The sequence below is a fragment of the Pan paniscus genome, chromosome 1 (assembly GCF_029289425.2).
Source record: "Pan paniscus chromosome 1, NHGRI_mPanPan1-v2.0_pri, whole genome shotgun sequence".
Classification (NCBI taxonomy): domain Eukaryota; kingdom Metazoa; phylum Chordata; class Mammalia; order Primates; family Hominidae; genus Pan; species Pan paniscus.
This window is the reverse complement of record NC_073249.2, coordinates 176,322,925-176,348,491: the sequence shown is the minus strand read 5'-3', so window position 1 is coordinate 176,348,491 and position 25,567 is coordinate 176,322,925. Positions and strand designations below refer to the sequence as shown.

The 25,567-nt window shown below is 35.9% G+C and overlaps 1 protein-coding gene across 3 annotated transcripts in view; it reads right to left on the bottom strand.

Annotated features, from left to right (window-relative positions):
* The window catches only part of FAF1 (Fas associated factor 1), a 523,666-nt gene that overhangs the window by 79,912 nt on the left and 418,187 nt on the right, over positions 1-25,567 (bottom strand). For all 3 annotated transcript variants that reach the window (XM_034964946.3, XM_034964954.3, XM_055093088.2), the window contains 2 exons: positions 18,337-18,473; positions 14,119-14,207 (listed from right to left, as the gene is read on the bottom strand). In XM_034964946.3, the coding sequence (XP_034820837.1) occupies positions 14,119-14,207; positions 18,337-18,473 (226 nt within the window). The remainder of the gene's footprint in view (positions 1-14,118; positions 14,208-18,336; positions 18,474-25,567) is intronic.

The window sequence follows — 25,567 nt, the reverse complement described above, 5'->3', positions numbered from 1 at the left end:
ATGGGAAATAAAAATTCATGAGGAATATGACTGTCTCCAAACATAGGAATTTAAGTTAGTGTTATATTTAAGACAAGAACAGTTTCTTCCAATTCTTTTTAAAAGAATCTGTATAAGAAGAGAAAATGTTTCTAGGTGCCTGTCAGGTTTATGACATTGGGAAGGTCTCAATAGCCTCTTGAGAAGGCTTTAGAAGGTTTCAATTTTTATTTGGAAAATACTAAGATGGCTACTTTTTAAATGTTACATAAAAGAAAATACAACTAGATATATTACCCCCAAAGTCAGCTAATATTTCATAACTAGAAAATTAAACATACTTTCTTAGGCCTTGCCATTACTGAAAACAAAAAGTGGACAGGTTGGGCCAGCTATTTAACAATGAATGCTTTTACAGTAATAAATGGTGACAGCCCAAATCAAAAAAGAATGCATTACTGAGATATCATCAATTGTGTTCTGTCATTACATGGCAACTCCACCCAGTCTAAGCTTGTCAAAAAGTGTTACTGTAATCCACGAAGAAGTCTTCACCTCAGGCAAAAGGGAAAAATGTGGAGGGCTGGCTCTGAACAGGTGTGCTGAATTGTAACGCCAATGTTGAGTCACAAATCTCTTTACATCAGTTTCATATATGACAATTATTAACTTCTACTGTGAGGTGTCAGACATGGATAAACTGATCTATCAGCAGGCACTTTAAGAACAACAAATGTAAACAAGGACGGTATGGATATATCTTTTTAAAAGTGAGCATTATTCCATGCACAAAAGTAGAAGTACGCAATTAAGAGAAACTTTCTTATTCTAATCTAGTGAATATAGTATTTGCGAATATGGCAATGTCTCATCTGCTCTTCAGATCATCCCACTCAGATCCTACCTAATCTTGGTAAGAGCACTGATTCAGTTTATCCCATAAATCTTTAATATAATTGTACCTCAGTTTTACAAGGGATCATGATGTACCAAAAGCCTGTAAGTGTGTATTCTGGCCTTTACACAGTTGTATTACCTTGGGCAAATTGCTTAACCTCTATAAGCCTCAGTTTCCTCTCTCCTCAGTAAATGGGGGCAATTACTATCTCTTAAGATTATCATAAAAACTAGAAGAGATGATTTAAAGGAAGTATCTAACAAAGTGCTTGGCCCTAGCAATTCACAGCACAAGCTTAGTCTCTTCTTTAAGATACTTCACCTGACTCCTTACTTCCCTACAAAATAAAAGTTTGGAATTTAATACAGAGTAACAAACTGCTCAGGATTAAAGTTCATGAAGGCAGAGCCCGAATCCTCTCCACTCTGTGTCAGTTCCCAGTAGTACCCAGTAAGTACTGAGCCCAAGAATCAATAACTTTTCCAATTTCCAGCCCATAGTAACCTGTCACTTCTCTGCACTCAAGAATTGAAAACTATGTGTATTATTTGTGCTCTTTATTATTATTGTAAAATATACATAACATACAATATAGTATTTTAAGTATACAATTTAGTGGCATTAAGTACAATCATAATGTTGTGAAACTGTCACCACCATCTATTTCCTAACATTCTCATTACTCAAAAAGAAACTCTGTACCCATTAAGCAATAACTTCCCAATTTACCCTACATCTTTAGTTCCTGGCAAACTCAAATCTACTTTCTGTCCCCATACATTTGCCTATTTGATTGTTTTCAAAAATTTGCCTATTGATGAATCATACATTTGTCCTTCTGTGTCTAGCTTATTTTACTTAGCATATTTTCAAGATTCATTTATGTTGCAGCATTTATCAGTACTTCAATCCTTTATTAAGGCTAAATAATATTCCATTGTATGGATATACCATATTTTTATCCATTAATCTGTTGATAGATATTTGGATTATTTCCACTTTTTGGCTATTATGAATAATGATGCAATGAACTTTCAGGCACAAATACCTATTTGAGTCCCTGTTTTCAGTTCTTTTGGGTATATGGCCAGGAGTGGAATACCTGGTTCAAATGGTTACTCTATATTTAACTTTTTGAGTAGTCAACAAACTGTTTTCCATAGCAGCTGCCATTTTACATCCCAATCAGCAATGTACAAGGGTTCTAAATTTGTGTCTATATCCTCATAAATTCTTATGTTCCATTTTTAAAATTATAGCCATCCTTCTAGGTATGAAGTGGCATCTTATTTGTGGCTTAGATTTGTATTTCCCCAAAGACTACTGACATTGAGCATCTTTCCATGAGCTTGTTGGTCATCTGTATATCTTTGAAGAAATGTCTATTCAAGTCTTTTGCCGATTTTTTAATTGAATTGTTTAATTTTCTGTTGTTGTGTTGTAGGAGTTAATATATTTAATATATTCTGGATATTAAACCCTTATCAGATATATAATTTACAAATATTTTCTTCCATTCTGTGGGTTATCTCATTCTTTTTTATGGATGTATAGTACTCCATGGTGTATATGTACCACATTTTCTTTATCTAGTCTCCCATTGATGGGCATTTAGGTTGATTCCATGTCTTTGCTATTGTGAACAGTGTTGCAATGAACACAGACATGCAAGTGTCTTTATAACAGAACAATTTATATTCCTTTGGGTAAATACCCAGTAATGGGATTGCTGAGTCGAATGGCATTTCTGCCTGTAGGTCTCTGAGGAATTGCCACACTGTCTTCCACAATGGTTGAACTAAATTACACTCCCACTAACAGTGTGTAAGCGCTCTCTTTTCTCTGCAACCTTGCTAGCATCTATTTTTCTGACTGGTGTGAGAAGGTATCTCATTGTGGTTTTGGTATGCATGTCTCTAATGACTTGTGATGCTGTGATTTTTATTCATATAATTGTTGGCCGCATGTATGTCTTCTTTTGAAAAGTGTCTGTTCGTGCCCTTTGGCCACTTCTTAATGGGGTTGTTATTTGTAAATTTAAGTTCCTTATAAATGCTGGATATTAGACCTCCGTCAGATGTACAGTTTGCAAAAATTTTCTCCCATTCTGTAGGTTGTCTGTTTACTCTGCTGATGTGTGTTTTGCTCTGCAGAAGGTATTTAGTTTAATTAGATCCCATTTGTCAATTTTTGCTTTTGTTGCTATTGCTTTTGGCATTTTTGTCATGAAGGCTTTGCCCATGCCTATGTCCTGAATGGTATTGCCTAGGTTGTCTTCTAGGGTTTTTATAGTTTTGGGTTTTCCATTTAAGTCTTCAATCTATCTTGAGTTAATTTTTGTATATGGTGTAAGGAAAGAGTCCGGTTTCAATCTTCTGCATATGGTGAGCCAGTTATCCCAGCACCATTTATTGAATAGGGAGTCCTTAACCCATTGCTTGTTTTTGTCAGCTTTGTCAAACATCAGGTAGTTGTAGGTGTGCGGTCTTATTTCTGAGTTTTCTATTCTGTTCCATTGGTCTATGTGTCTGTTTTTGTACCAGTACCATGTTATTTTGGGTACTGCAACCCTGTAGTATAGTTTGAAGTAGCATAATCCCTCCATCTTTGTTATTTTTGCTTAGGATTACTTTGGCTATTCAGGCTCTTTTTTTTGGTCCCATATGAATTTTTTTTTTTGAGACAGAATCTTGCTCTGTTGCCCAGGGTGTAGTGCAGTGGTGAGATCTTGGCTCACTGTAACCTCTGCTTCTCAGGTTCAAGTGATTCTTCTACCTCAGCCTCCCAAGTAGCTGGGATTACAGGCACCTGCTACCATGCCTGGCTAATTTTTGTATTTTTAATAGAAGCAGGGTTTCACCATGTTGGTCAGGCTGGTCTCAAACTCCTGGCCTCAGGTGATCCACCCGCCTCGGCCTCCCAAAATGCTGGGATTACAGGCGTGAGCCACTGTGCCTGGCCCCCATATGTATTTTAAAAGTTTTTTTCTAGTTCTGTGAAGAATCTCAATGGTAGTTTAATAGGAATAACACTGAATCTATAAATTGCTTTGGGCAGTATGGCCATTTTAACAATATTGATTCTTCTTACCTTTGAGCATGAAATGTTTTTCCATTTGTTTGTATCTTTCAGATTCCTTACAGCTAGTGTACAGAGATACAATAGATTCGTATGGGTTAATTTCATATCCTGCAAGTTTGCTGACTTTGTTTTAAGCTCAGTTTTTTTGTTGGTGTGGAATCTCTAGGGTTTTCTCATATAAGATCATGCCATCTGCAAATAGAGATAATTTTACTTCTTCCTTTCCAATTCTGTATGCCTTTTATTTCTTTTTCCTACCCTGGCTAGAAGTTACAGTACTATGTCAAAAGGCAGCAGGGAAGTTGGAATCCTTGCTTTTTTCCTGATCTTGGAAGAAAAGCTTTGAGTGGTTCACTATTGAGTACGATGTTGGCTGTGGGTTTTTCATATGTGGGCTTTATTATGCTGAGGAAGTTCCCTTTTTTTCCTAGTTAATTGTGTGTTTTTATCATGAAAGGGTGTGGATTTTGGCCAATTTTTTTTCTGCGTCAGTTGAGTCTTGTTAGTATCAGAGTTACAGATTATGTTGCATAATAATGTGAATGCAAAATACCTGCATGCATATTTCCAGTACACTCTTTCATCTTAATTTGTGTTCCCTATAATTCATTGGTAAAGAAGCTGACATTAATTTCTTTAATACTGAGTACATGATACTCACCCAGATGCAAACCACAAACTTTAGGAAAATTTTTAAGATCATAACTTTTAGATAATAAAAATGAAACATAACATTTAAATAATACTAATGATAGTTTCTAAACAGTAGAAGGTAATTGATATTGTTTGCGATATTTCACAAAGGTTATTTATATCCAGTTTAATGACTCCTGTTTTGACCTGTAGGTTAGCTTTCATATCCCATTTTTTGTAGAGATAGGATCTTGATCTCCTGGGCTCAAGCAATTTGCCTACCTTGGCCTGCTCATGGTGGCATGAGCCACCGTGCCTGGCCAAAACAATTTTAAAATTAATTATTATTTCTAGGCTGGGCATGGTGGCTCACACCTGTAATCCCAGCACTTTGGAAAGCTGAGGTGGGAGGATCTCTTGAGCTCAGGAGTTCAAGACCAGCCTGCACAAAATAGCGAGACCCCATCTCTATTAAAAATAATAATAATATTTATTATTTTTAAATAATTTAAAATTTTTTTTCATAGAGATGGGAGTTTTTCTGTGTGGCCCAGGCTGGTCTTAAACTCCTGACTGCAAGCAATCCATGTGCCTCCACCTCCCAAAGGGCTGGGATTACAGGCATCAGCCACTGTGCTCAGCCTCCACCTTTTGGTTATTATGAATAATGCTACTATAAACAGTCATGTACAAATGTTTACATGGACACAGGTTTTCATTTCTCTTGAGTATATAACTAGGAGTGGAATTGCTGGATTACATGGTAACTACATTTAATCAACTGAAGAGCTGCCAGACTGTTTTCCAAAGCTGTTGCACCATTTTACATTCCCACTAGCAGCCAATGAGGGTTCAGATGTCTCCACATCCTTGCTAACATTTGTTGTTACCTGACGACTTTTTTTTTTTTTTTTTGAGACAGAGACTTGCTCTGTTGCCCAGCTGGAGTGTAGTGGCGTGATCTCGGCTCACTGTAACGTCTGCCTCTCAGGTTCAAGTGATTCTCCTGCCTCAGCCTCCTAAGTAGCTGGGACTACATGTGCGTGCCACCATGCCCAGCAAAGATTTTTATATTTTAAGTAGAGACAGGGTTTCGCTATGTTGGCCAAGCTGGTCTCAAACTCCCAGCCTCAAGTATCTGCCCACCTCGGCCTACCAAAGTGCTGGGATTACAGGAGTGAGCCACTGCGCCGGGCCCCTGATGACTTTTTTGATTCTACAAATTGTAGCAGGTATGAAGTGGTACCTCATGTGGCTTTGATTTGCAGTCACCTGGTGAGTAATAATGTTGAGCTTCTTTTCATGTGCTATTGGCCACTTGTATATCGTCCTTGGAGAAATGTCTTTTCAAAGCCTTTGCCAGTTGTTGCTGGGATAATTTGTCTTTTTGTTATTGAGTTGTAAGAGTTCTTTATATATTCCAGATACAAGTCCCTTATTATTAGATTAATGATTTACAGTAATTGTCTCCCAATCTGTGGGTTGTACTTTCACTTTCTTTGTGGTGTCCTTTGAAGTAGTTAGTCAACAGTACTGATTCTGCCTCATCTTTTAAAATTTAACTCAGCTTGCAAAATAATCACTAAGTGAAAAACTTCTGTAATATATATTTCTCACTGATAACAGAATAAAGAGTGATGACTACTCCCACCTCTTCAACATTCATACAGCACATATGACAAGAACTGATTCTTACTTTGCACACATTAGTAGTTTCATCCAACTGTAAAGTATCTCTCTAGTAGTGTTCACAGTATAGTTATCACTCTTCCATTGACCACCCCATTACCATTGCATATGCCATCCAACAGTGTCATTTGATGAAGTATTTAACCCAAGAACTTACTCTGCTGTCTCTCTCTCTCTCTCTCTCTCTCTCTCTCTCTCTCTCTCTCTCTCTCTCTCTCTCCTCTCCCTCCCTCTCCCTCTCCCTCTCTCCCTCTCTCTCTCTCTCTCTCTCTCTGTCTCTCTCTCTCTCTCTCAGAGAGGGTCTTACTCTTGCCCAGGCTGGAGTGCAGTGGTGCAATCACAGTTCACTGCAGCCTTGACCTCTTGAGCTTAAGCAATTCTCCCAGTTTAGCCTCCCAAGTCGCTGGGACTACAGGCATGCACCACCATACTTGACCTCTTGAGCTTAAGCAATTCTCCCAGTTTAACCTCCCAAGTCGCTGGGACTACAGGCATGCACCACCATACTTGGCTAATTTTTTTTCCCTATTTTTTGTAGAGATGGGGTTTCCACATGTTGCCCAGGCTGGTCTCAAACTCCTGGGCTCAAGTGATCCTCCTACCTCAGCCTCCCAAAGTGCTGGGATTATAGACGTGAGCCACTGCACCCAGCCTGCTGTCTCTTTTGAGCATTAGCTTCTTATGGCCAATTTTGCAGCTGGCTTTACAAGTTTCTTGGCAATAGCAGGGTTTGCATCCATTTTTACCTTGAGTGTACTTATAAACAATTTCTCCTCTGGGATTTTGCATCTTCTCTGCTTTTAGCAATAGATTTTTTACTTTAGTGATATTATTTTTCTTCTGTTCTGAAAAAAATTCTATTGATTTAACAGAGAGGTAGATCATTAGGCTTTACTTAATAATGAAGCAAAAACTTTGAAGGGCTCATGCTTTTATCAAAAAATGTTCTAAGAAACACTGACACTAGGGGTAAATGGATTCTTTCTCTTATATGATCAATTTTTATATATTCACTTCCTAATCAAATTTTCTTTTATGGAAACTAGTATGAAAATAATCACACTCAGATTCAGCTGCCTTGGCATCTTCTATACTGGTACTGGAGTTCTTTGAATTATTTCTATACTAATGTTGAACTACAATTGACCCTTAAACAAGGGTCTGAACTGTGTAAGTCCACTTACATGGAGAGTTTTTTCAATAGAAGTTATACAGAGTGTGCCTGCCTCTTCTGCCTCCTCTTTCACCTCCTCTACCTCTTTTGGCTCTGCTTCCTCTAAGACAGCAAGGCCAACCTCTCCTCCGCCTCTCCTCAGCCTGCTCTAGTGAAGGTGACAAGAACAAAGACCTTTATGATAATCCACTTCCACTTAATGAAGAGGCAATACATTTCTTCTTCCTTAGGATTTTCTTAATAACATTTTATTTCTCTAGTTCACTCTATTAATGTGCTATATAATACATATAACATACAAAATACATGTTAATCGATTATATTATTGGTAAGACTTCTGGTTATCAGTAGGCTGTTAGTAGTTAAGTTTTGGGGGAGTCAAAAGTTATACCTGCATTTGACTGTGTCAAGAGTTGACACCCTAACCTCCACGTTGTTTAAGAGTTAACTGTAGTTTGAACTACACTAGTTTGTACTGGTTTGCAGTTATTTATTATACTATATTCATCATTACTTTTATGTTTCAATGAACCATTGTTGAGCCATGATCCATTTTGGGAAGCTAAGAATATAATTAACTTAAGCAAGGAAAAATGAATGTAAATCTGACAATAACATATGAATGACATGAAGTTCAGATGTCAGAGTCAAACACCTCTGTTAAATGAATGCTTGCCAAGACAAAACAATCAATGCAATCAATCCTTATTATCTATTAATAGTCTAATAAATTGTAACAGATATGATAAATTAAATGGGATTTGGAAGAATATAATTTATCTTACATTCAAAATGTGAAATAAATGTGAACAAAAATCAACCTGTTGCTTATTCATATCTAACTGCTTGGGAATCTTAGTAGATAGGTACTCCAGTAGTTCAGGAATCACACTGAGAAACATTGCCCCAGAAGAAAGAACCCAGCATGTAGCAGGAAGCTGAAGAATAGCTGTTATTATCTACATTCTTACCTGTTCCACCTGCCTTGTAGCTTGAGAACATGTCTGGCTCACCCTGGCTAGTTGCTCCCTGGGCTTCATCCACCTGATTAGTTGATAGACTTTATTGGAATTTCTGGGTTGTAAGCCTAAGGACCTTGTTCATCTTGCTCACAGCTGTGTTCTTAGGCCCTACACAGTGTCTGGTGTACACTAAAAGCTCAATAAATATTTATGAAATGAATACATAAATCAAAGTGAGAGAAATTAATTTTCTGTGATTTGGGCCTCAGAAAGGAGAAAAATCACTGGATAAGTAACTATTTTTCTAAGCAGAATGTAGCTACCTTCAGAAAGGCACCTATGGTGTGGTTGGCTAACCATTTAGTAACCTAATCATCAACAGTTAACACAGCCCTTTCTCCTTGAAGTTACTTTTAAATATTAGAACTTTTATAACTTTAGCATTTTCAGTGGAATTCTAATGTTTAAAAATATCGTATTTTTGGATTTTTAATCTCACGTATAAATTTATATACAGCTATCTCAGGGAAAATTCTCTTAACAGAACTACTGACCAGTGAGTAGTTTTGCTAGCTTTAAGAAGTGGTGTGTGTGTGTGTGTGTGTGTGTGTGTATGTATATATGTATGAGTGTGTGTGTGTGTGTATTTTTTAAAGACTAAGAGTAAAATCTCCTTTTAAAGGTCTGTTTAGTAAGTTTTGCTTTAATTTTTGTACCAAGAGATTGTTTTTGTTCTCTCTGTCTTGAGATGATTTATTCCTGCTTTAAAGAAAACAGCAATAACTCATGGTCATAGAGAGTAAAAGGATGCTACCAGAGGTTGGGAAGGGTGGTGGGGGGAGGTGGGGATGTTTAATGGGTACAAAAAGAATAGAAAGAATGAATAAAGCCTACTATTTGATAGCACAACAGGATGACTACAGTCAATGATAACTTAATTGTATATTTTAAAATAACTTAAAGAATGTAATTGGATTGTTTGTAACTCAAAGAATAAATGCTTGAGGAGATGGATACCCCATTCTCCATGATGTGCTTATTTCGCATTGCATGCCTGTATCAAAACATTTCATGTACTCCATAAACATATACACCTACTGTGTACCCAAAAAATGAAACAAACAACCAACAAGAACAACAACAACAAAAAACAAACTGCAAATGAAGCCAGAATCAGTATTCTGTTTGTCATTGTTAGCTCTGCAAACAGAATGGGTATGATGGTGATGAGATTTTAAACAAAGGAAAGGAAAAGGAATGCACTGCTGAAAACAGACTAAGACAAAGCTTAGGGGAAAAAGTTACACACTTGTAGCAAACAACAAAGCCAACAATTTCCTTTGGCAACAAAAAGGCTGATGTGAGGTAATAAACGTTATCTTCCCTACAGTGTGGCAATGCAGTTTTTAAATCCTAAATTAGAACCCTTTAAAATAAGCCTAGAATGCCCCTCTGGCATATTTTGCCCATGTTCCACTAATGTATTCTTAGAATTCCTAGAGATGAGAATGATGTAACTGCCCTTGAAATCTGCCCTGATCTCCAACATCTGGATTGTGATAATTACCGAGCTATTGTTCAGATACAAGTTAATCAGAGAGGTAAGCCTGGAAGTGAGTAATCCTTGCAAGCAGGATAGAGGATTACAAACAAATTTGTGTTGAATGAATAAACAAATGAAACAATAAATAGATCACGAACTAAGTATCACAAACTCTTGATTATCAGAGGTTTCTAGGTAGCTTAAAAAATAGTGCATATAAAAAAAATCAATCCATTTACATGTTAGAAAGCATCTATTATTTGGAATCAGGCTTTAGGCAAAAATAGATTCTAAAATGTCGCTACTGTAATGTAGTAATACTTGTTTTCCTCCTCACCCACTCTTTGCCAATAGCCCCTCATTAAAGCAAAAGATTTCTTTGTCCCAAGGACCTCATCCAGTGATATGTACTTGGTAGGTACTTTGTAAACCTTTACAAAACCAAACTAATACTACTAATGAAAATGTCTAAGAGAGAAAGCTATAGGCAGTTCTGTCAAAAACAGAGATCCATATAATGTATATACCCTGGTTAAAAATAGAGCAATCAGTGATATAAAGGTTAGTCCTTTCTGGGCCACTGAAGAGTGATTCAGTGTATAAATATGGTTCAGGCTTGGGTTTATTTAACAAAAGTTTTAAACATAGGTATTTCCGGTTGTGCTATGGAATCATCAAAGTGATGAATATAATTTAAAGTTAAATTTAAATAAATTCAGGCCTAGGAAGCCAGCCTCCAAACCTGTTCACTGATTTAATTTTAATTTCAAACTTAAGTGAAGTCTTATTTCTAATTTTTTAAAAATAAAGGCAAATTCACAATTACAAGGGACAGTGTTTCTTGTCACATATTCAGCAGCTACCAAATCATTATGGTCTATGTATAGTCCAAAAGAAGTCTTTAAAGCTAGAAATGCTTTTCTTAGGAACTCTATTATAACTTGAGCTATAACTTTCATGAAGACACTCTAAAAACAAAGAGAAATCCTTACCCCTTGCAATTAAATTTCAATAAAAATTTCAATTATATGGAGCATTGGATTTTTCCTGTAACCCTCATATTAAATTTTGTGCTCAGTATTAAAGGAATTAAAGTCAATTTCTTTACCAGTGCATTATGGGGAACACAAATTAAGATGGAAAAATGAACTGGGAATAAGCATGCAAATATTGTGTATTCATATTCTTATACAGCATAATCTGTAAATCTGGTACTAATGAGACTCAAGATTTAAATGGCTGAAGAATGTTTTTAGTGAATTATTGTCAATCAATGCCTCTGTTCCAGGATAAATGTAATCTTGAAAGGCAAAACACCTATTATTACAAATTCCTAACTAAGTACAGTACTTCATTATTTCAAAATGTCACTGTCAATTTATAGAGTAACAGATAAACATCTTTCTACCATATATCTGAATGCCTTTCCTTCAGAGTAAATGAAACACTATTAGAAAAAGTATGAACCATATTTTTATAGCAATAGAAGATACCTAGAAAGCATTAAAACTCTATAAACTAATTACAGTGCTCCAAATTTTCATATTTGTTAATGTGGATATATTGGGTTTCATTTTTAAAAAATATTTTAAAATTTATCTTTTTGGTTTGTTTGTTTTTAAGAGACAGGGTCTCACTCTGTCACCCAGACTGGAGTATAGTGGTGCAAGCATAGCTCACTGCAGCCTTCAACTCGTGGGCTCAAGTGATTCTCCCACCTGAGCCTTCTGAGTAGCTAGGACTACAGGCATGCACCACCATGCCCAGCTAATGTTTTTAAAATTTTTTTGTAGAGATGGGGCCTTGCTATGTTGCCCAGGCTGATCTCAAACTCCTGGCCTTAAGCCATCTTCCTGTCTTGGACTCCCAAACTGCTAGGATTACAGGTGTGAGCCACTGTGCCGGGCTATACTTGTTACAGGGCCCCATGTTGTTGCCCTGGCTGGAATACAATGGCATGAACATGGCTCCCTGTAGCCTCAGCTCTCCATGTAGCTGGGACTACAGGCACGCAACACCACCCCTGGCTAATTTTTGTATTTTTTGTAGAGATGGGGTTTCACCATGTTGCCCAGGCTGGTCTCTTAAATCCTTAGCTCAAGTGATCCATCCACCTTGGCCTCCCAAAGTGTTGGGATTACAGGTATGAGCCACCCCCCGGCCCTGGCCAGGTTTTATATCATTGTAACCAAATTTTTTTTTCAAGTTACTTTATTTTATGTAAATTCAAATGTTCATTTATTCAATTGCTTAACAAACATTTACTAAGTGCTGACTTTGTCCTAAGTACACTGTTAGGGGACAGACTTACAAGGATGAATATGGTATGACTCTTGCTCTCAGTTTAATGTAGTACAGAGATAAATAAACTAAAATACAATAGTTCAGGGCTACATTAAAATTGTCTATATGTTTCACATTTGCAATACCTAAAGGATAGTCTATTAAAACTATCCTTAGAAACTTTTCATCATTGTTCAGAAATAAAACTCTCCCTTACTTGTTCTAGGGAAATCTTTTAAAGAGAAATTTAAAACACATAAATTAAAAATGATAATCTTACCAATATCTGTGAACATAACATCTCAAATTAACAAATGCTAATATTTGTTTCATATTTTAAGGCTATTTTCTAAATCCAGAAATTTCTTGAATGATCCACGTAATAATGACTTCTTGAGATAATTATTTATAGCTCCTACCAGCTATATGGCCTTGGGCAAATCTACTTAACTTTGACTCTCAGTGTTCTCATCTGAAAAGTATAGATAATCATACCAATCTGTGCTAGATTATCTGCCATTTACCCCCTCAGGATCCATGTTCTCTACACAGCTTTTTGCCCATGGAGGCTCTCCTACCTTCCAGCTTCTAATTAGGCTAAATTAATAGGGATACTAGCAGAAGATTAGAGAAGGAAGGTGAAGCTATTTCCTACTTTCCTCTCTATTAGGCCACCAAGGTTGGCTATATCCCTCTGTCAGAAGCAGTCCTCTCCATACAGCACCCTCTCCTAGGCTTTCAGGCCTAGAGATGATAATGGTTCCCTTTAGCCTTGGGGTCTATATTATCTTCTGCTGATAATTCTTTTGAGACATATTCTCACTCTGTCACCCAGGCTGGAGTGCAGTGGCATGATCTTGGCTCACTGCAACCTCCACCTCCCAGGTTCAAGTGATTATCCTGCCTCAGCCTCCCGAGTAGCTGGGATTACAAGCACACGCCACCATACCCAGCTCATTTTTGTATTTTTAGTAGAGATGGGGGTTCACCATGTTGGCCAAGCTAGTCTTGAACTCAGTGATCGACCTACCTCAGCCTCCCAAAGTGCTGGGATTACAGGTGTGAGCCCCTGTGCCCAGCCTCTTCTGTTGATTTTTGAAAACCCTGCCCACATCTTTAAAAATGGTCACCTTATTAAACTCTTCTTAAATAACCTAGTTTAAAAGTGTCTATTTACTGCCAGAACACTGATTGATATACAACTTCACGGGTTATTTTGAGGATCATATGAGATGATGATTAGTGCTTAGCACAGTGCCTAGCACATGATAAATACTAGGTAAGTATTGAACACTATTGTCATCAATAATGTTATTATTATTATTTTATTTGAGGTTCTATGTTCATGTTATCTATAACACCTGAATATGTTTAGGAGGTTGAGAAAACACCTGAATATGTTAAGGAAGCTGAGAAATTCAGAATGCTGGAGATCTTTTGCTAATTCTCACAGTACTTCAAAAATATATTCAAATGTAAAATGTGTTTATTGCTAATTAATCTCAATATTTAAAAAGAGTAAGAGGACCACAAAACTGAGTGATAAAATCCATATAGTAGACATAATTTCCTGGACTACAGTTTCTTCTATAAACATGCTTCTGAACTAATTTCTTGCAAATCGACTTCCTGTACCCACCCCAAATCTAGCAAAGTGTAAATAGTACATAAATTAAAACAAATTATTGGGTCTTGGGGTCATAAAAAGAATGGACTGAAAGGTAAACTCCATAGCATAAAAACCCTTGGTAAATTTGGAAATGCATCTTCATCATCCTTATTTATCGATCATATCATAGGCATGTATCATCATTTGACAAATTAAAATCCTATTAAAATCTCATCAAAATCCTATTAAAGATCTGCATAACCTTACCTCGTCCTTTATATCTTCCTGTTGTTGGGCTGTGAAGATCTCCATTGCAGCCATGAGTCTCATCATCAACTCATCTACTGTTGTGTTCCCTAAAAACATATAGAGATTGCCAAACTTTATATAATCATTTTATATATAACTTCAAATTATTAAAGTATTAGAAACTGGAAAGTCATTCTAGAATTAACCAGAAAGGAATAATCAGTCTAAAAAAATTACAGTTAAAATACTTTTGTGGTTTTATTGAAATGTTTCATATGTTCAATAAGAGTAGTATACTGGCAGTTGAAATTTCGGAAGTTATATTTGAGGGAGCAGTTTCTTAATGAGAAGGACTTTTAGCACTATATAGAAGAATGTCCAAATCATGAAGTTCAAAAGTTCTGTCAAATTATGAAAACATATCTTGTTAATAACACTAGCAACAACTACCAATTGTTTATATATCACTGATTAGGCTAAGCACTTTTATACCATCTCATTTAATCTGTACAACAAATCTATGAAGGATTCATTATGATTTGGTTTTAAAGAGAAGAAAAATGAGTCTTAGCTCAAAAAAACCTCTCTGACTAAGGTCAAGCTGGTTAAGTGGTGAGGCCAGAATCTGAAACCAGAAGAGGCTGACTCGAAGCCTGTCCTCTTTGCCGCCCACCTCAGTCTATTACCTTTACTTACAATTATCTTCCATTATCAAAAATCCTCCAGTGAAAGAAATAGTAATTCAATTTCTGAAAAAAATGATTTCTTTTTTTGCCCAATTGATATTTCTCCCTTTCAGCTGCTTTTAAATGATTCTTATGATCTTTATAAAGAAGGTATTTTTAATGTTTGATTTTCTTTAATGTCATTTTATTCCAACCGAGTCCATAACAAACATATAGCACAAATGTGCCATTTCCTGAACACATTTAAGTCATTGTTATTTGCTTGGGATGTACCTACAAAAGAAAAATTCCTGAAGATATATAAAGATATGACAATTCTCTTCTCTCAAACCTACAGGCAGAAAGAGTTAGGTTTTCTCCAAGGCTTGAGAAGGGATCTTCTCCATTAATGCAATGGCCATCCTTTACAGGACAATAAAGACCAAACATTCTTGCTGGCATTTTTCCAGAGGGCTTGACTAACATGATCTTTCAGTGGTCCTTTCCCTAATTATCCTTATGACCATTGGTAGCATGGGTTTAGGGAACATCTATGGTCCTTGGCAAAAGAAATGATCTAATTTGTTCACATCAGTACTACTCACTCAGTAAATGAGTTACAGGACAAATGCTATCTTGGCACTAAGAAAACAGAACTGGTTTTATAGTCAGAGTTCTAACTCTAATTCCATTACTTTATAAGCTATATAATCTAGTACCTGGAAACTGGCACATGACAAAGGCTTTAATGAATATTTATTCAATAAATAAATAAATGAATAAGTGAATAAATGGACTGTAGCTCTCTAAGGATCAATTTCCTTTTCTCAAAATGGAGATAACACTATGTAATGTTCTTAGAAGGAGTGGAGATAATGTAAAGTATATACAAATCATTGGTAGTTAATATTAATAGATATGACAGATGACAAAAGAAGTTTAGGAGCACCTTCAATGTAGATTTTTTATTCTTTTGAGACAGGGTCTCGCTTTGTTGCCCAGGTCTCAAGTGATCTTCCCACCTCAGCCTCCCAAGTAGCTGGGATTATAGGTATGTGCCACCACACCTAGCCAATGTAGATTTTATTATTGGGCAAGTCTCTGGGTTTCTATGTTTTATTTAAAAACTGTAGTGGCTAAGACTCGGAGCATGGGAAATGGGTACTATATGGAGTACACTGGAATCATCAGTGGGAAAATACTACAGTTGTATAGGTTGACTACATACTGACCATTAATTTTTAGGCTTAAGTCACTGCTTATCAGCTATGTTTTAGCCCTAACTGGAAGGCTCCATTGCCAAACTGGACTTGTAGGTACTACATATTTAAGCCCTTATTGATCAAAGACAGAGAAAAAGTATACCAGTTAATGCAGTTCAGGGCAAACTTACTCTTTATAGTTGATTGCAGCAGTTCTCAAACTTTTTGGTCTCAGGACCCCTTTACACTGTTAAAAATTACTGAGATCCCCAAAGAACTTTTGTTTATGTGGATTATGGCTATTAACATTTACTGTGTTAGAAATTAAAATAGAAATATTTAAAATAAATTTATCAATCCATTTAAAAGTAACAATAATAAACCCATTACATGTTAATATAAATATTACATTTTTATGAAACATGACTATTTTCCAAAAGAAAAAGTTTAGTGAGAAGAGCAGCATTGTAACATTTTTGCAAATCTCTGTAATGTGTGTGCTTAATAGAAAACAACCGTATTCTGTATTCTTGTACCTACATCTACACTAACCAGTTACAATATATTGTACTGGTTGAAATTTACGAAGAAAATCTGGTCACACAAAGATATGTAGTTGGAAAAGGGACAAGTATTTTCATAAATGTGGATATTCTTTGATAATACACTTAAACTGACAAGTGTAAGTTTTCTTCAAATTAGATGCACATGGAATTTGAAACCATATCAATGAAATCTGTGTACTCTGTTACATTAAAATCTATTGCCCTTTGAAAGGATCTTTTATCTATACATGATTTTATAATATACATTGGTCATTTGTAAAATATTGGTTCACTGAGTTATGCATTTCTCTGCTGAATGCTGACACACCTCATTATAGGATATTTAAAAAAAAAATCACAGAAAACATCTTGGCAACTACCCAGGCTACATAAGCATAGTTTGCCTGTCAGTAATATTTTCAAGTAAAAATAATTTCTATAAGAAATAAAAAGCAAGTATTTCAGTGTAAGTAACCACACCAGTGCTTTTCTTCCAGATCACCAGTATACTTTAGTATGCAGCAGAAGTGCTTTACCCATACCTCCCATTGTGCCACATAAACTATTAAAAGGGTTAAAATTTAATAAAAGTAATAATTTTTACTGCTTCATCAAGGACATTCTTAAGGCTTTTTCTTTTCTTTTTTAACTAAATACATGGCAATGAAGAATATGACTACTATTGCAGTTTTGTGTTATGGCTTTGATTCGTGCTAAGGTGCCAAGAGTTTTTATAAACTATTCCTTTTGAGCCACTAGTGCAAATGTCAACACAGTAAAAAAGGCAAAAAAAAAAAAAAAAAAGTCTTATTACAGTTAGGAAAATAATTTTGACCTTACAGATATCCTAAAAGGGTCTAGTCTGATGTCTACAAACCACACCTTGAGAAACACTAGTTCTTGCAACATTGCCTCTGACAGGGAAAGCAGGAATGAAGTGTTATCTTCATTATCCATTTACCCTATGCAAATCAGTTCCCCTGGAGGTCTTTTTAAACACTGTTTATGAAATTGAATGCTCTAGTTAGAGAGAAAACATAAAATGCTAGAGGTCTGGTTTTATTTGGGTTTTAAAGGCACTGCAATTTACACATATCCCCTCCTCCCAATCAGACTTAAATGGAGGCAGAAATTAGCATACCAGATATAGTTTTAGCTTGAGGCACTTGAAAATCTTTTCCCCAGTGGCATAGAGAAGATATACTGTTCAACCTAAGCTTTGTAATGAACAAGGTAATATTTTACACCAACCCTTGGAGTGCATTAGTAACAGTAAACAAAACAAAATCATTCACTTCTTTTTTGGTAAAGAATGTGCACTGTGGTTAAATTCACAGGCATCCCACAGCTTCATGCTTCAGGGTTGCACCCTAAACATGGAATCATACAAATAAGAAGAAACAATTGTCACGGTGAAAAATTCAATCTTCAATATACAGTGACTGGATTTTCTAGATAACTAAAGATAAATACTTCTTCCAATTAATCAACATTATAACAATAAATCAATATAAATAGAAATGTCACACTTGACAACTGATTATGTCCTAATTGATAGATTATACAATTTAGCAATTCTGAACATTTAACTTGAACATCCTGTGCCCCAAGGGTTGTGCAATTTTATTAAGATGCTTCTTTTAGATTTTCATGCAGCATATTATTTTTTATAGCACCTATACTTTTTGAAGACATTTTTCAGGATATTCTATATTTTCAAATGCAAAGATATTTACTAATAGAAATATTGTCAGCTTGGGTGGAAAAACTATAAAGTTAGCACATACCAAGAAGGCTTTACTCTCCTTGTGACATGTACTTTACCTTGTATCACATTCAACACTTCATTAGATGATCGCTTTCCCATAATAATCAGGAAAAGCGGAAACTGATCTGTTTTTTGAGTCCGAATGGTTTGTGCCACAACACTGCCAAAGTGTCTATTGCACATAGTGAGAAATCTAAAAGGAGACAAAATACAAAGTAAGTTTTGCTTTGTAGTTTAATAGATTTACTAGTACTTCAACAAAGAACTCATTGTGTTATTAGTTATGTTAAATTAGACAGCCTGCCTGATATCAATATGTAAAATCTTGCTATATTGAGTTTTCAAACATATCTGACATAATACAGAAGTGATTATCATATAGAAAAGCAGGAAGCATACCTTAAATGCTGTCTGGGGCTGACAGCATAGGATTCTTTTCTTATTCTTTTTTTTTGACAGAGTCTCTCTCTGTCACCCAGGCTGGAGTGCAGTGTTGTGATCTCGGCTCACTGAAACCCCCGCCTCCCGGGTTCAAGCAATTTTCTGCCTCAGCCTCCTGAGTAGCTGTGATTACAAGCTCCCGCCACCACACCTGGCTAAATTTTTTTGTATTTTTAGTAGAGACGGGGTTTGACCACCTTGGCCAGGATGGTCTTGAACTCCTGACCTTGTGATCCACCTGCCTCGGCCTCCCAAAGTGCTGGGATTAGAGGTGTGAGCCACTGCACCCAGCAGGATTCTTAGCCTTAAACACTATAACACTACCTTTAAACTATGAGGAAAACAAACTACATTAATTTCAAGAGGATAAAATTTCTTAAATAGAATAATATAGTGTTGTGCAAAGATAAATTGACTAGCATCATCCTAAAAAACAGAATTTAGCAACGTTTTCACAAGTCTTCAGAATCAACAACTGTACTTTACAATTATGTTTTCTCCAGTAGTAGTAGGTCTTCTAGTTTCATACTTAGCATGAGATAAAAATAATAATTCTAAGCTTTTGACCAAAAAAAGCTCTGAGATATTAGCATACTGAAGTCTAGCATTAGTATTCTTAACACGATCTGGAATAAATGAAAAAACTGATAAAGCTTTTCTCTTCTATTAGAGGACTGTTTGAAATTAGCATTTCTTTCAAGAGAAAAGGGTAGCTTATGATATGTTTTCAGATCTGATGGTAAAAAGTAAATGTCATAATAATAATGAATTATGAAAGACCAAATGCAAATATAGAATGCTTTAATAAGATCCAATTTAATAAAGTCTGTAAAAATAATGGACTTTTAATAACACAGGTCACAAAAGGCAAAACAGTGGAAATTCTGGGGACTAGCCACTGGTACTGGCTTATTAATTCTTAATTATGTTCATGAAAGGCAACTTAAATCATGTGTTTTCTTATGCCTTATGATAATATTTTAGGTAACAACTCCTCTGAAATGTATGTTCTAGCTGATGAGCAAAGTCCTGTCATCACATGCATTAGAAGGTAAATCTATTTGAAAAGACAAACGGCATTAAAATGTCATGTGTTCAGATTCATTTGATATCCAAATTCAAAACAGAATCAAACCTCTTAATTTTTAAAGCCAATACATTTTCTGTCTATAGAAATTCATCTCAGAAATTTAGACTGAATCCTCCATAAAATCTGTGCTATGACTATAGCAAGTAGGTGCTGCTAAGGGCCACTAGAACTGTTGGCAAGAGTGTTAAGTTAGCACCATTGCAATAAGTTCATTGGAAGGCAGATTTAAATACACATTCAGAAGAGCAATAACCAGACCTCATGGCAATTTCATATCAGTGCCACCATGAAAATTCAAATTCTCACATTCCACAACTATGATGGGATAAAAGGTGCTCAAGCAACCTAACCTTCTAGGCCAAATTTCACACCCATATAGCTTAACTCATCGATAGGGATGTATAGATCGTGAGACTAGAAAATTAGGATCTTTTTGTGCTTTTTTCTAAAATATTTTGAGTCACTCTTGACTCTGGCCTGATCATTGGCAACCTCAAAAATAAAAGATGTCAAAAAAATAGTTGGAATGTCATTTCCCACAAAAGGGAGTAAGTCCTTGTTGCTTTCACACCAATGGATTAATTAAGCAGATATAACAAATTACCTGCCCATAAGTGCTATTAAGTACTAGTACTAGCTAAACAGGATACCTACCAAAAAAAGAAAGAACAAAGAAATAAAGGAAAGAAAGAGAGAGAGAGAGAGAAGAGAAATAAAAAAAAGGGAAAAGCAGGCAAGTTTAGTGGTTTTAAGGATTCCATCTCAACATAATTTTGCCTGGAAATTGTGTACTTCCCATGTTCTTTTTGTGAAAATGAGCAAGAAGATAAAATAATTATGAAAATGTAGATATCTTATTGGGTATAAAATAATATATAACAAAACTTTCACCACTATACAAAGCACGTTTGAGGTGCAGATCGCAAAGCACACAGCCATTCAATAAATTATAAAAAAACAACAACAAAGTGATCAATTTTCTGCTAGTTATTGGAAAATCACTCTAATTTTTTGGAAGTAGTTGGGAGATACACAGGAATCACACAACCAGCTGACACTTTATGGTAGCCTTAACCAACAATTTGTTCTAATCAAAGAGAGACTTAAAATTTTAATTAATCTGATGAATCTTCCTAAAATATGAATTATGTTTGAGATTTTCAAATTGCAATCATCAAGAGCCTGTAGGGCTGATGGACAGTATGAAATTGTAAAAATTCCTACTTGTCAATTCATTCCATTATAATTAACAAGAAGGTGGTACTTCACAGTACAGATGTCAAATCTTTCTCATGGCTAGGAGACTCTGCTTCTTCCTCCCAAGATCATTTATGCACAGGGCTACCATTTATAACACTACCAGCAGCAAAAAATTCAGTTCAAAACATTAGAAGGAAAATAGATGGGGAAAAACCAGTCATTTAAAGATAAAATGCATGGTTCTCATAATTGTGGTATTTTCTTCCTTTTGAAGAGATAAAAGCGTACCAGTGCATCCAGTGGCAGGGCCAAAGTTGTCAACCTAACTGCACATGGCATTCATCAGAGTTAGATGTCATGAAGTGATAAATGGTTTCCATAAGTAAATTCCTGCAATCTCAAACCCAAAGTGGGGAAGCAAGGGCAAACCACTCTATAACAAAGGGAAATGGCTCTGTTTTTAAATAATACAATTTCTGAATAAATCGAACAGCCTATCCATCATAGAACATTTGAGGAGGGGACTAACGAGTTGCCAAATCAACCCAAGGCCAAATGCTAAAATTACAAATTTGAAAAGACAATAAATGCCCTCACTAAGGGAATGATACAAGGGAAGAAGGGAGAGAAGGATGAAGGAAGGGTTGAGGCAATGAGTGAAATGAAATAGTTAATCATAAGTCAGATATACTTTTATATTTTCCAGTTCTTGCTATTAGAAAACTGGTAAGATAAGATGAAATGGTTTTAATCTAAAGTTTGGAGAGAAATATAAACAGAATATCTGATGGTTAGCATATATTAATCACTTGTAAAATTTTTCATTGCTGAAGCATAGATATTTCTATCTTGTTAACGGAAACCAGGATTACTAATAAATCAGATATGGCAAAAAGTAATCTTGTTTAAATTCAAAACAGGGTATTGTTTAATTTCTTTCAACTTAAGTCATAATTACCTAAGTCACTGGCTTTCACCAAGCTGTACTCTAACATAAAATATATATTAAATGGAACCTAGCAATTTAGGGGAAGGGAGATGAAATTCCACAAATGCTCACTGCCTACCTACCGTATACCAGGTGCTGTAAAAGGAAGAATATTTGATAAAAAATAGAGGGCACAAAACTGTCAACTACTCTATTTAAGGGTTCCTGATTACTACATATTTCAGTGTGATTCCCATGAGTTTAAAAGAGCCTCAGGTATAAAGTGGAAATAACACTTACCTTTAAAACACTTGTCTTCTTGTAAGGATGAAATAAGTTAAGATACAGAAAACACTTGGACTTGTGCCTAAAATATGGTAGGCCCTTAAAATTGGTCGCTATTTTACTATTATTAAATGCATAATAATATTTAACACTTTTATCATCATTTCTTTTAGGATTAAAAATGATAAGTTTATAGCTACAGGCCAGCTCTATGAGACTTTATTTTGCACAGGAAGATACATTAGCAAAGATTTGTTGACTAAACCAACACTGTCACTGTTTTTTTTTCATTCAGAAAATGAATGGGCAGTTATCAATATTTAGAAAATAAGACAATACATTATAGATGCTGCATTTGTACAATACCACAAAATTTTAAACATTTACAACTGGATACAAAACTAAAATCACTATTTTCTTTTAAATACATTTATATTTAATCATAATATGGCGAAAGGTCAAGGGGGAAGTGGATCCATGTGGAAAGGGCATCCTCCCTTTACAACAACTTGCTCTCCTGGGAAGAAATCCATTCCTGGGATTGCTAAACTAGCTTAATGAGAACAAGAGGGAGAACCCACTACCATGAGAACAGTCAAGGACATGGTGGGTCCATGACCCAGACATCTCCCATTAGGCTCCACCTCTTAAAGGTTGCACCTCCCAACATTTCCACACTAAGAATTAAGGTTCCCATATGAGTTTCGGTGGGGATGCTCAAACCATAGCATAATCCTAAATCTTTGGTTTAAACTAAACTAAGTTAGGAAAACAGAGTGTATGACTAAGCTAGGGGAAACTAAGGTAAAGGCAGTGATCCTAAACCTTTAGTGGCCTATAAATCACCTAGGGAATTTATTTAAAAGGCAAGTTCCTCAGCCCCATTCCCACAGAGAAGGTGATTCAATAGATTTGGGTCAGGAAACAGCCTTTTTAATACGTCTCCAACCCCACCCCAGGTAATTTTGATGCAAGTGATTAATGGCCACACTTTGAGACACATTGCTTTCTGGACACAGGAATCTCTTTGTAAGACTTTAATCTGTCTCTGAAGGCAGTTCTTAAAAGAAATCATCATAAAAATATTTTGGGCAATGATAGCTTCACTGGACCAAGTGTCTAGTCTCCTGAGTCAACCACTTTAAAAATATTAATTCCCACTTGCTTCATTTGTATGGGTAAACTCCAATCTGATCTGAAAAAAATACTAATAAATATCTCAAAAGTCTGTGAGCTCCATGTGATGGAGGGAAAACAAAGCAGGGAAGGGGAGGTTGTAATATAAAATAGAGTGGTCAGGGAAAGTCTCAATGAAACGCTGACATTTGATCAAAGACTCAAAAGAGGTGAAGGAGGAAATGAAATATTTATCTCAGGGAAGAGAATTTCAGGTGTAGAGAACAGGAAATAAAAGACATTGAAGTTGGAAAGTATCTAGCATATTTGAAAGGTAACAAGGAAGTTACTATAGTTGGAGCAGAGTGAAGCATAAAAGACAAAAATTGATGAGTTTTATTAAATTTACATGGTAAAACACACACACACACACACACACACACACACACACACACACACACACACCACAGAAAAAAACAAAAACAGAAACACCATAACTAGGCCAAAAGATAAATAACAAACGGGGAAATTTTCTGAATTCCAAACCACAAAAAAGAGGCTAATTTACTCATTATATATAGAATTCTTACAAACTAGTAAGTAAAAGATCAACAAAAAATAAAGTTTCTAGAAATGGAAATAGTAATAGCACATAAGCATGTTAATGAATTTGCTCCTAATTAAAGCTACATATATATATATATATATATATATATATATATATATATATTCGAGATGGAGTCTTGCTCTGTCACCCAGGCTGGAGTGCAGTGACGCCATCTTGGCTTACTGCAACCTCCGCCTCCCAAGTGATTCTCCTGCCTCAGCCTCCCAAGTAGCTGAGATTATAGGTATGTGCCACCATGCCTGGCTAATTTTTGTATTTTTAGTAGAGATGGGGTTGCACCATGTTGGCCAGGCTGGTCTTGAACTCCTGATCTCAAGTGATCCACCTGCCTTGGCCTCCCAAAGTGCTGGGATTATACAGGTGTGAGCCACCATGCCCACCTAAAGCTATATTTTAAAAAAAAAGAAAAAAGAAAAAAAAAAACATTTTTCACCTGTCAGATTAGTAAAGAAAAAAAACTGGCTTTGGCAAGGTTACAGGAAAACCAGGAAAAAGTCACTACTATACACTGTTAGTATAAGTGAAACTGATACAATTCCTTCATGGGCAATTTGCCAATAAAAATTATAAATCACACATACTCTTAAACAAGCATTTAGTCTATAGATATATTTTCATGTGGAAATCACCTATGTACACACAGTTAATTACTGGATGTTTGTAACAGCAGAATACTGGGTGTAACCCATCAATTACTGGATGCAGTAGCTCACACCAGTAATCCCAGCACTTTGGGAGGCCAAGGTTGGGGGAGGAAATTGCTTAAGCCCAGGAGTTGAAGACCAACCTGGATAACAAAGTGAGACCTGCCTCTACAAAAAATAAAAAAATTAGTTGGCATGGTGGCATACGCCTATAGTACCAGCTACTTGGGAGGCTGGGGCAGAAGGATCGCTTGAGGCCAGGAATTTGAAGTTACAGTGAGCCATGATCATGCCACTGCACTCCAGCCTGGGCAACAGAGTGAGACCCTGTGTCTAAATCAATCAATCTTGGTTAAATAAAATTATAGTATATTATGGAATTTAAAGAGATACTATGTCGCCATTAAATAGATTTCTTTATTAACTGATATGGAATATCTTTATGAAGTAATGTTAGTGATAAAAGGAAGGTATTAAATTGTGTTTACCATTTGTGTAAAACTGGGGAAAAATAAATACATATTAATTTGGTTTCTTTTTTTGTTTGTTTTTGAGACAGAGTCTCACTCTGTCGTCCAGACTGGAGTGCGGTGGTGCAATCTCAGCTCACTGCAACCTTTGCCACCTGGGTTCAAGCGATTCTCCTGCCTCAGCTACCTGAGTAGCTGGGATTACAGGCACGCGCCACCACACCTGGCTAATTTTTGTATTTTTAGTAGAGATGGGGTTTCACCATGTTGGTCAGGTTGGTCTCAAACTCCTGACCTTGTGATCTGCCTGCCTCAGCCTCCCAAAGTGCTGAGATCACAGGCATGAGATATCGTGCCCGGCCATTAATTTGTTTATATACAAAATAACCTCTGGATGGATAAATAAGAATGTTGCCTCTGGGGAGGGTCACATAGATATGGGTTTAAGAAGGAGACTTTTTATTACATACCTTTTTATGCCTTTG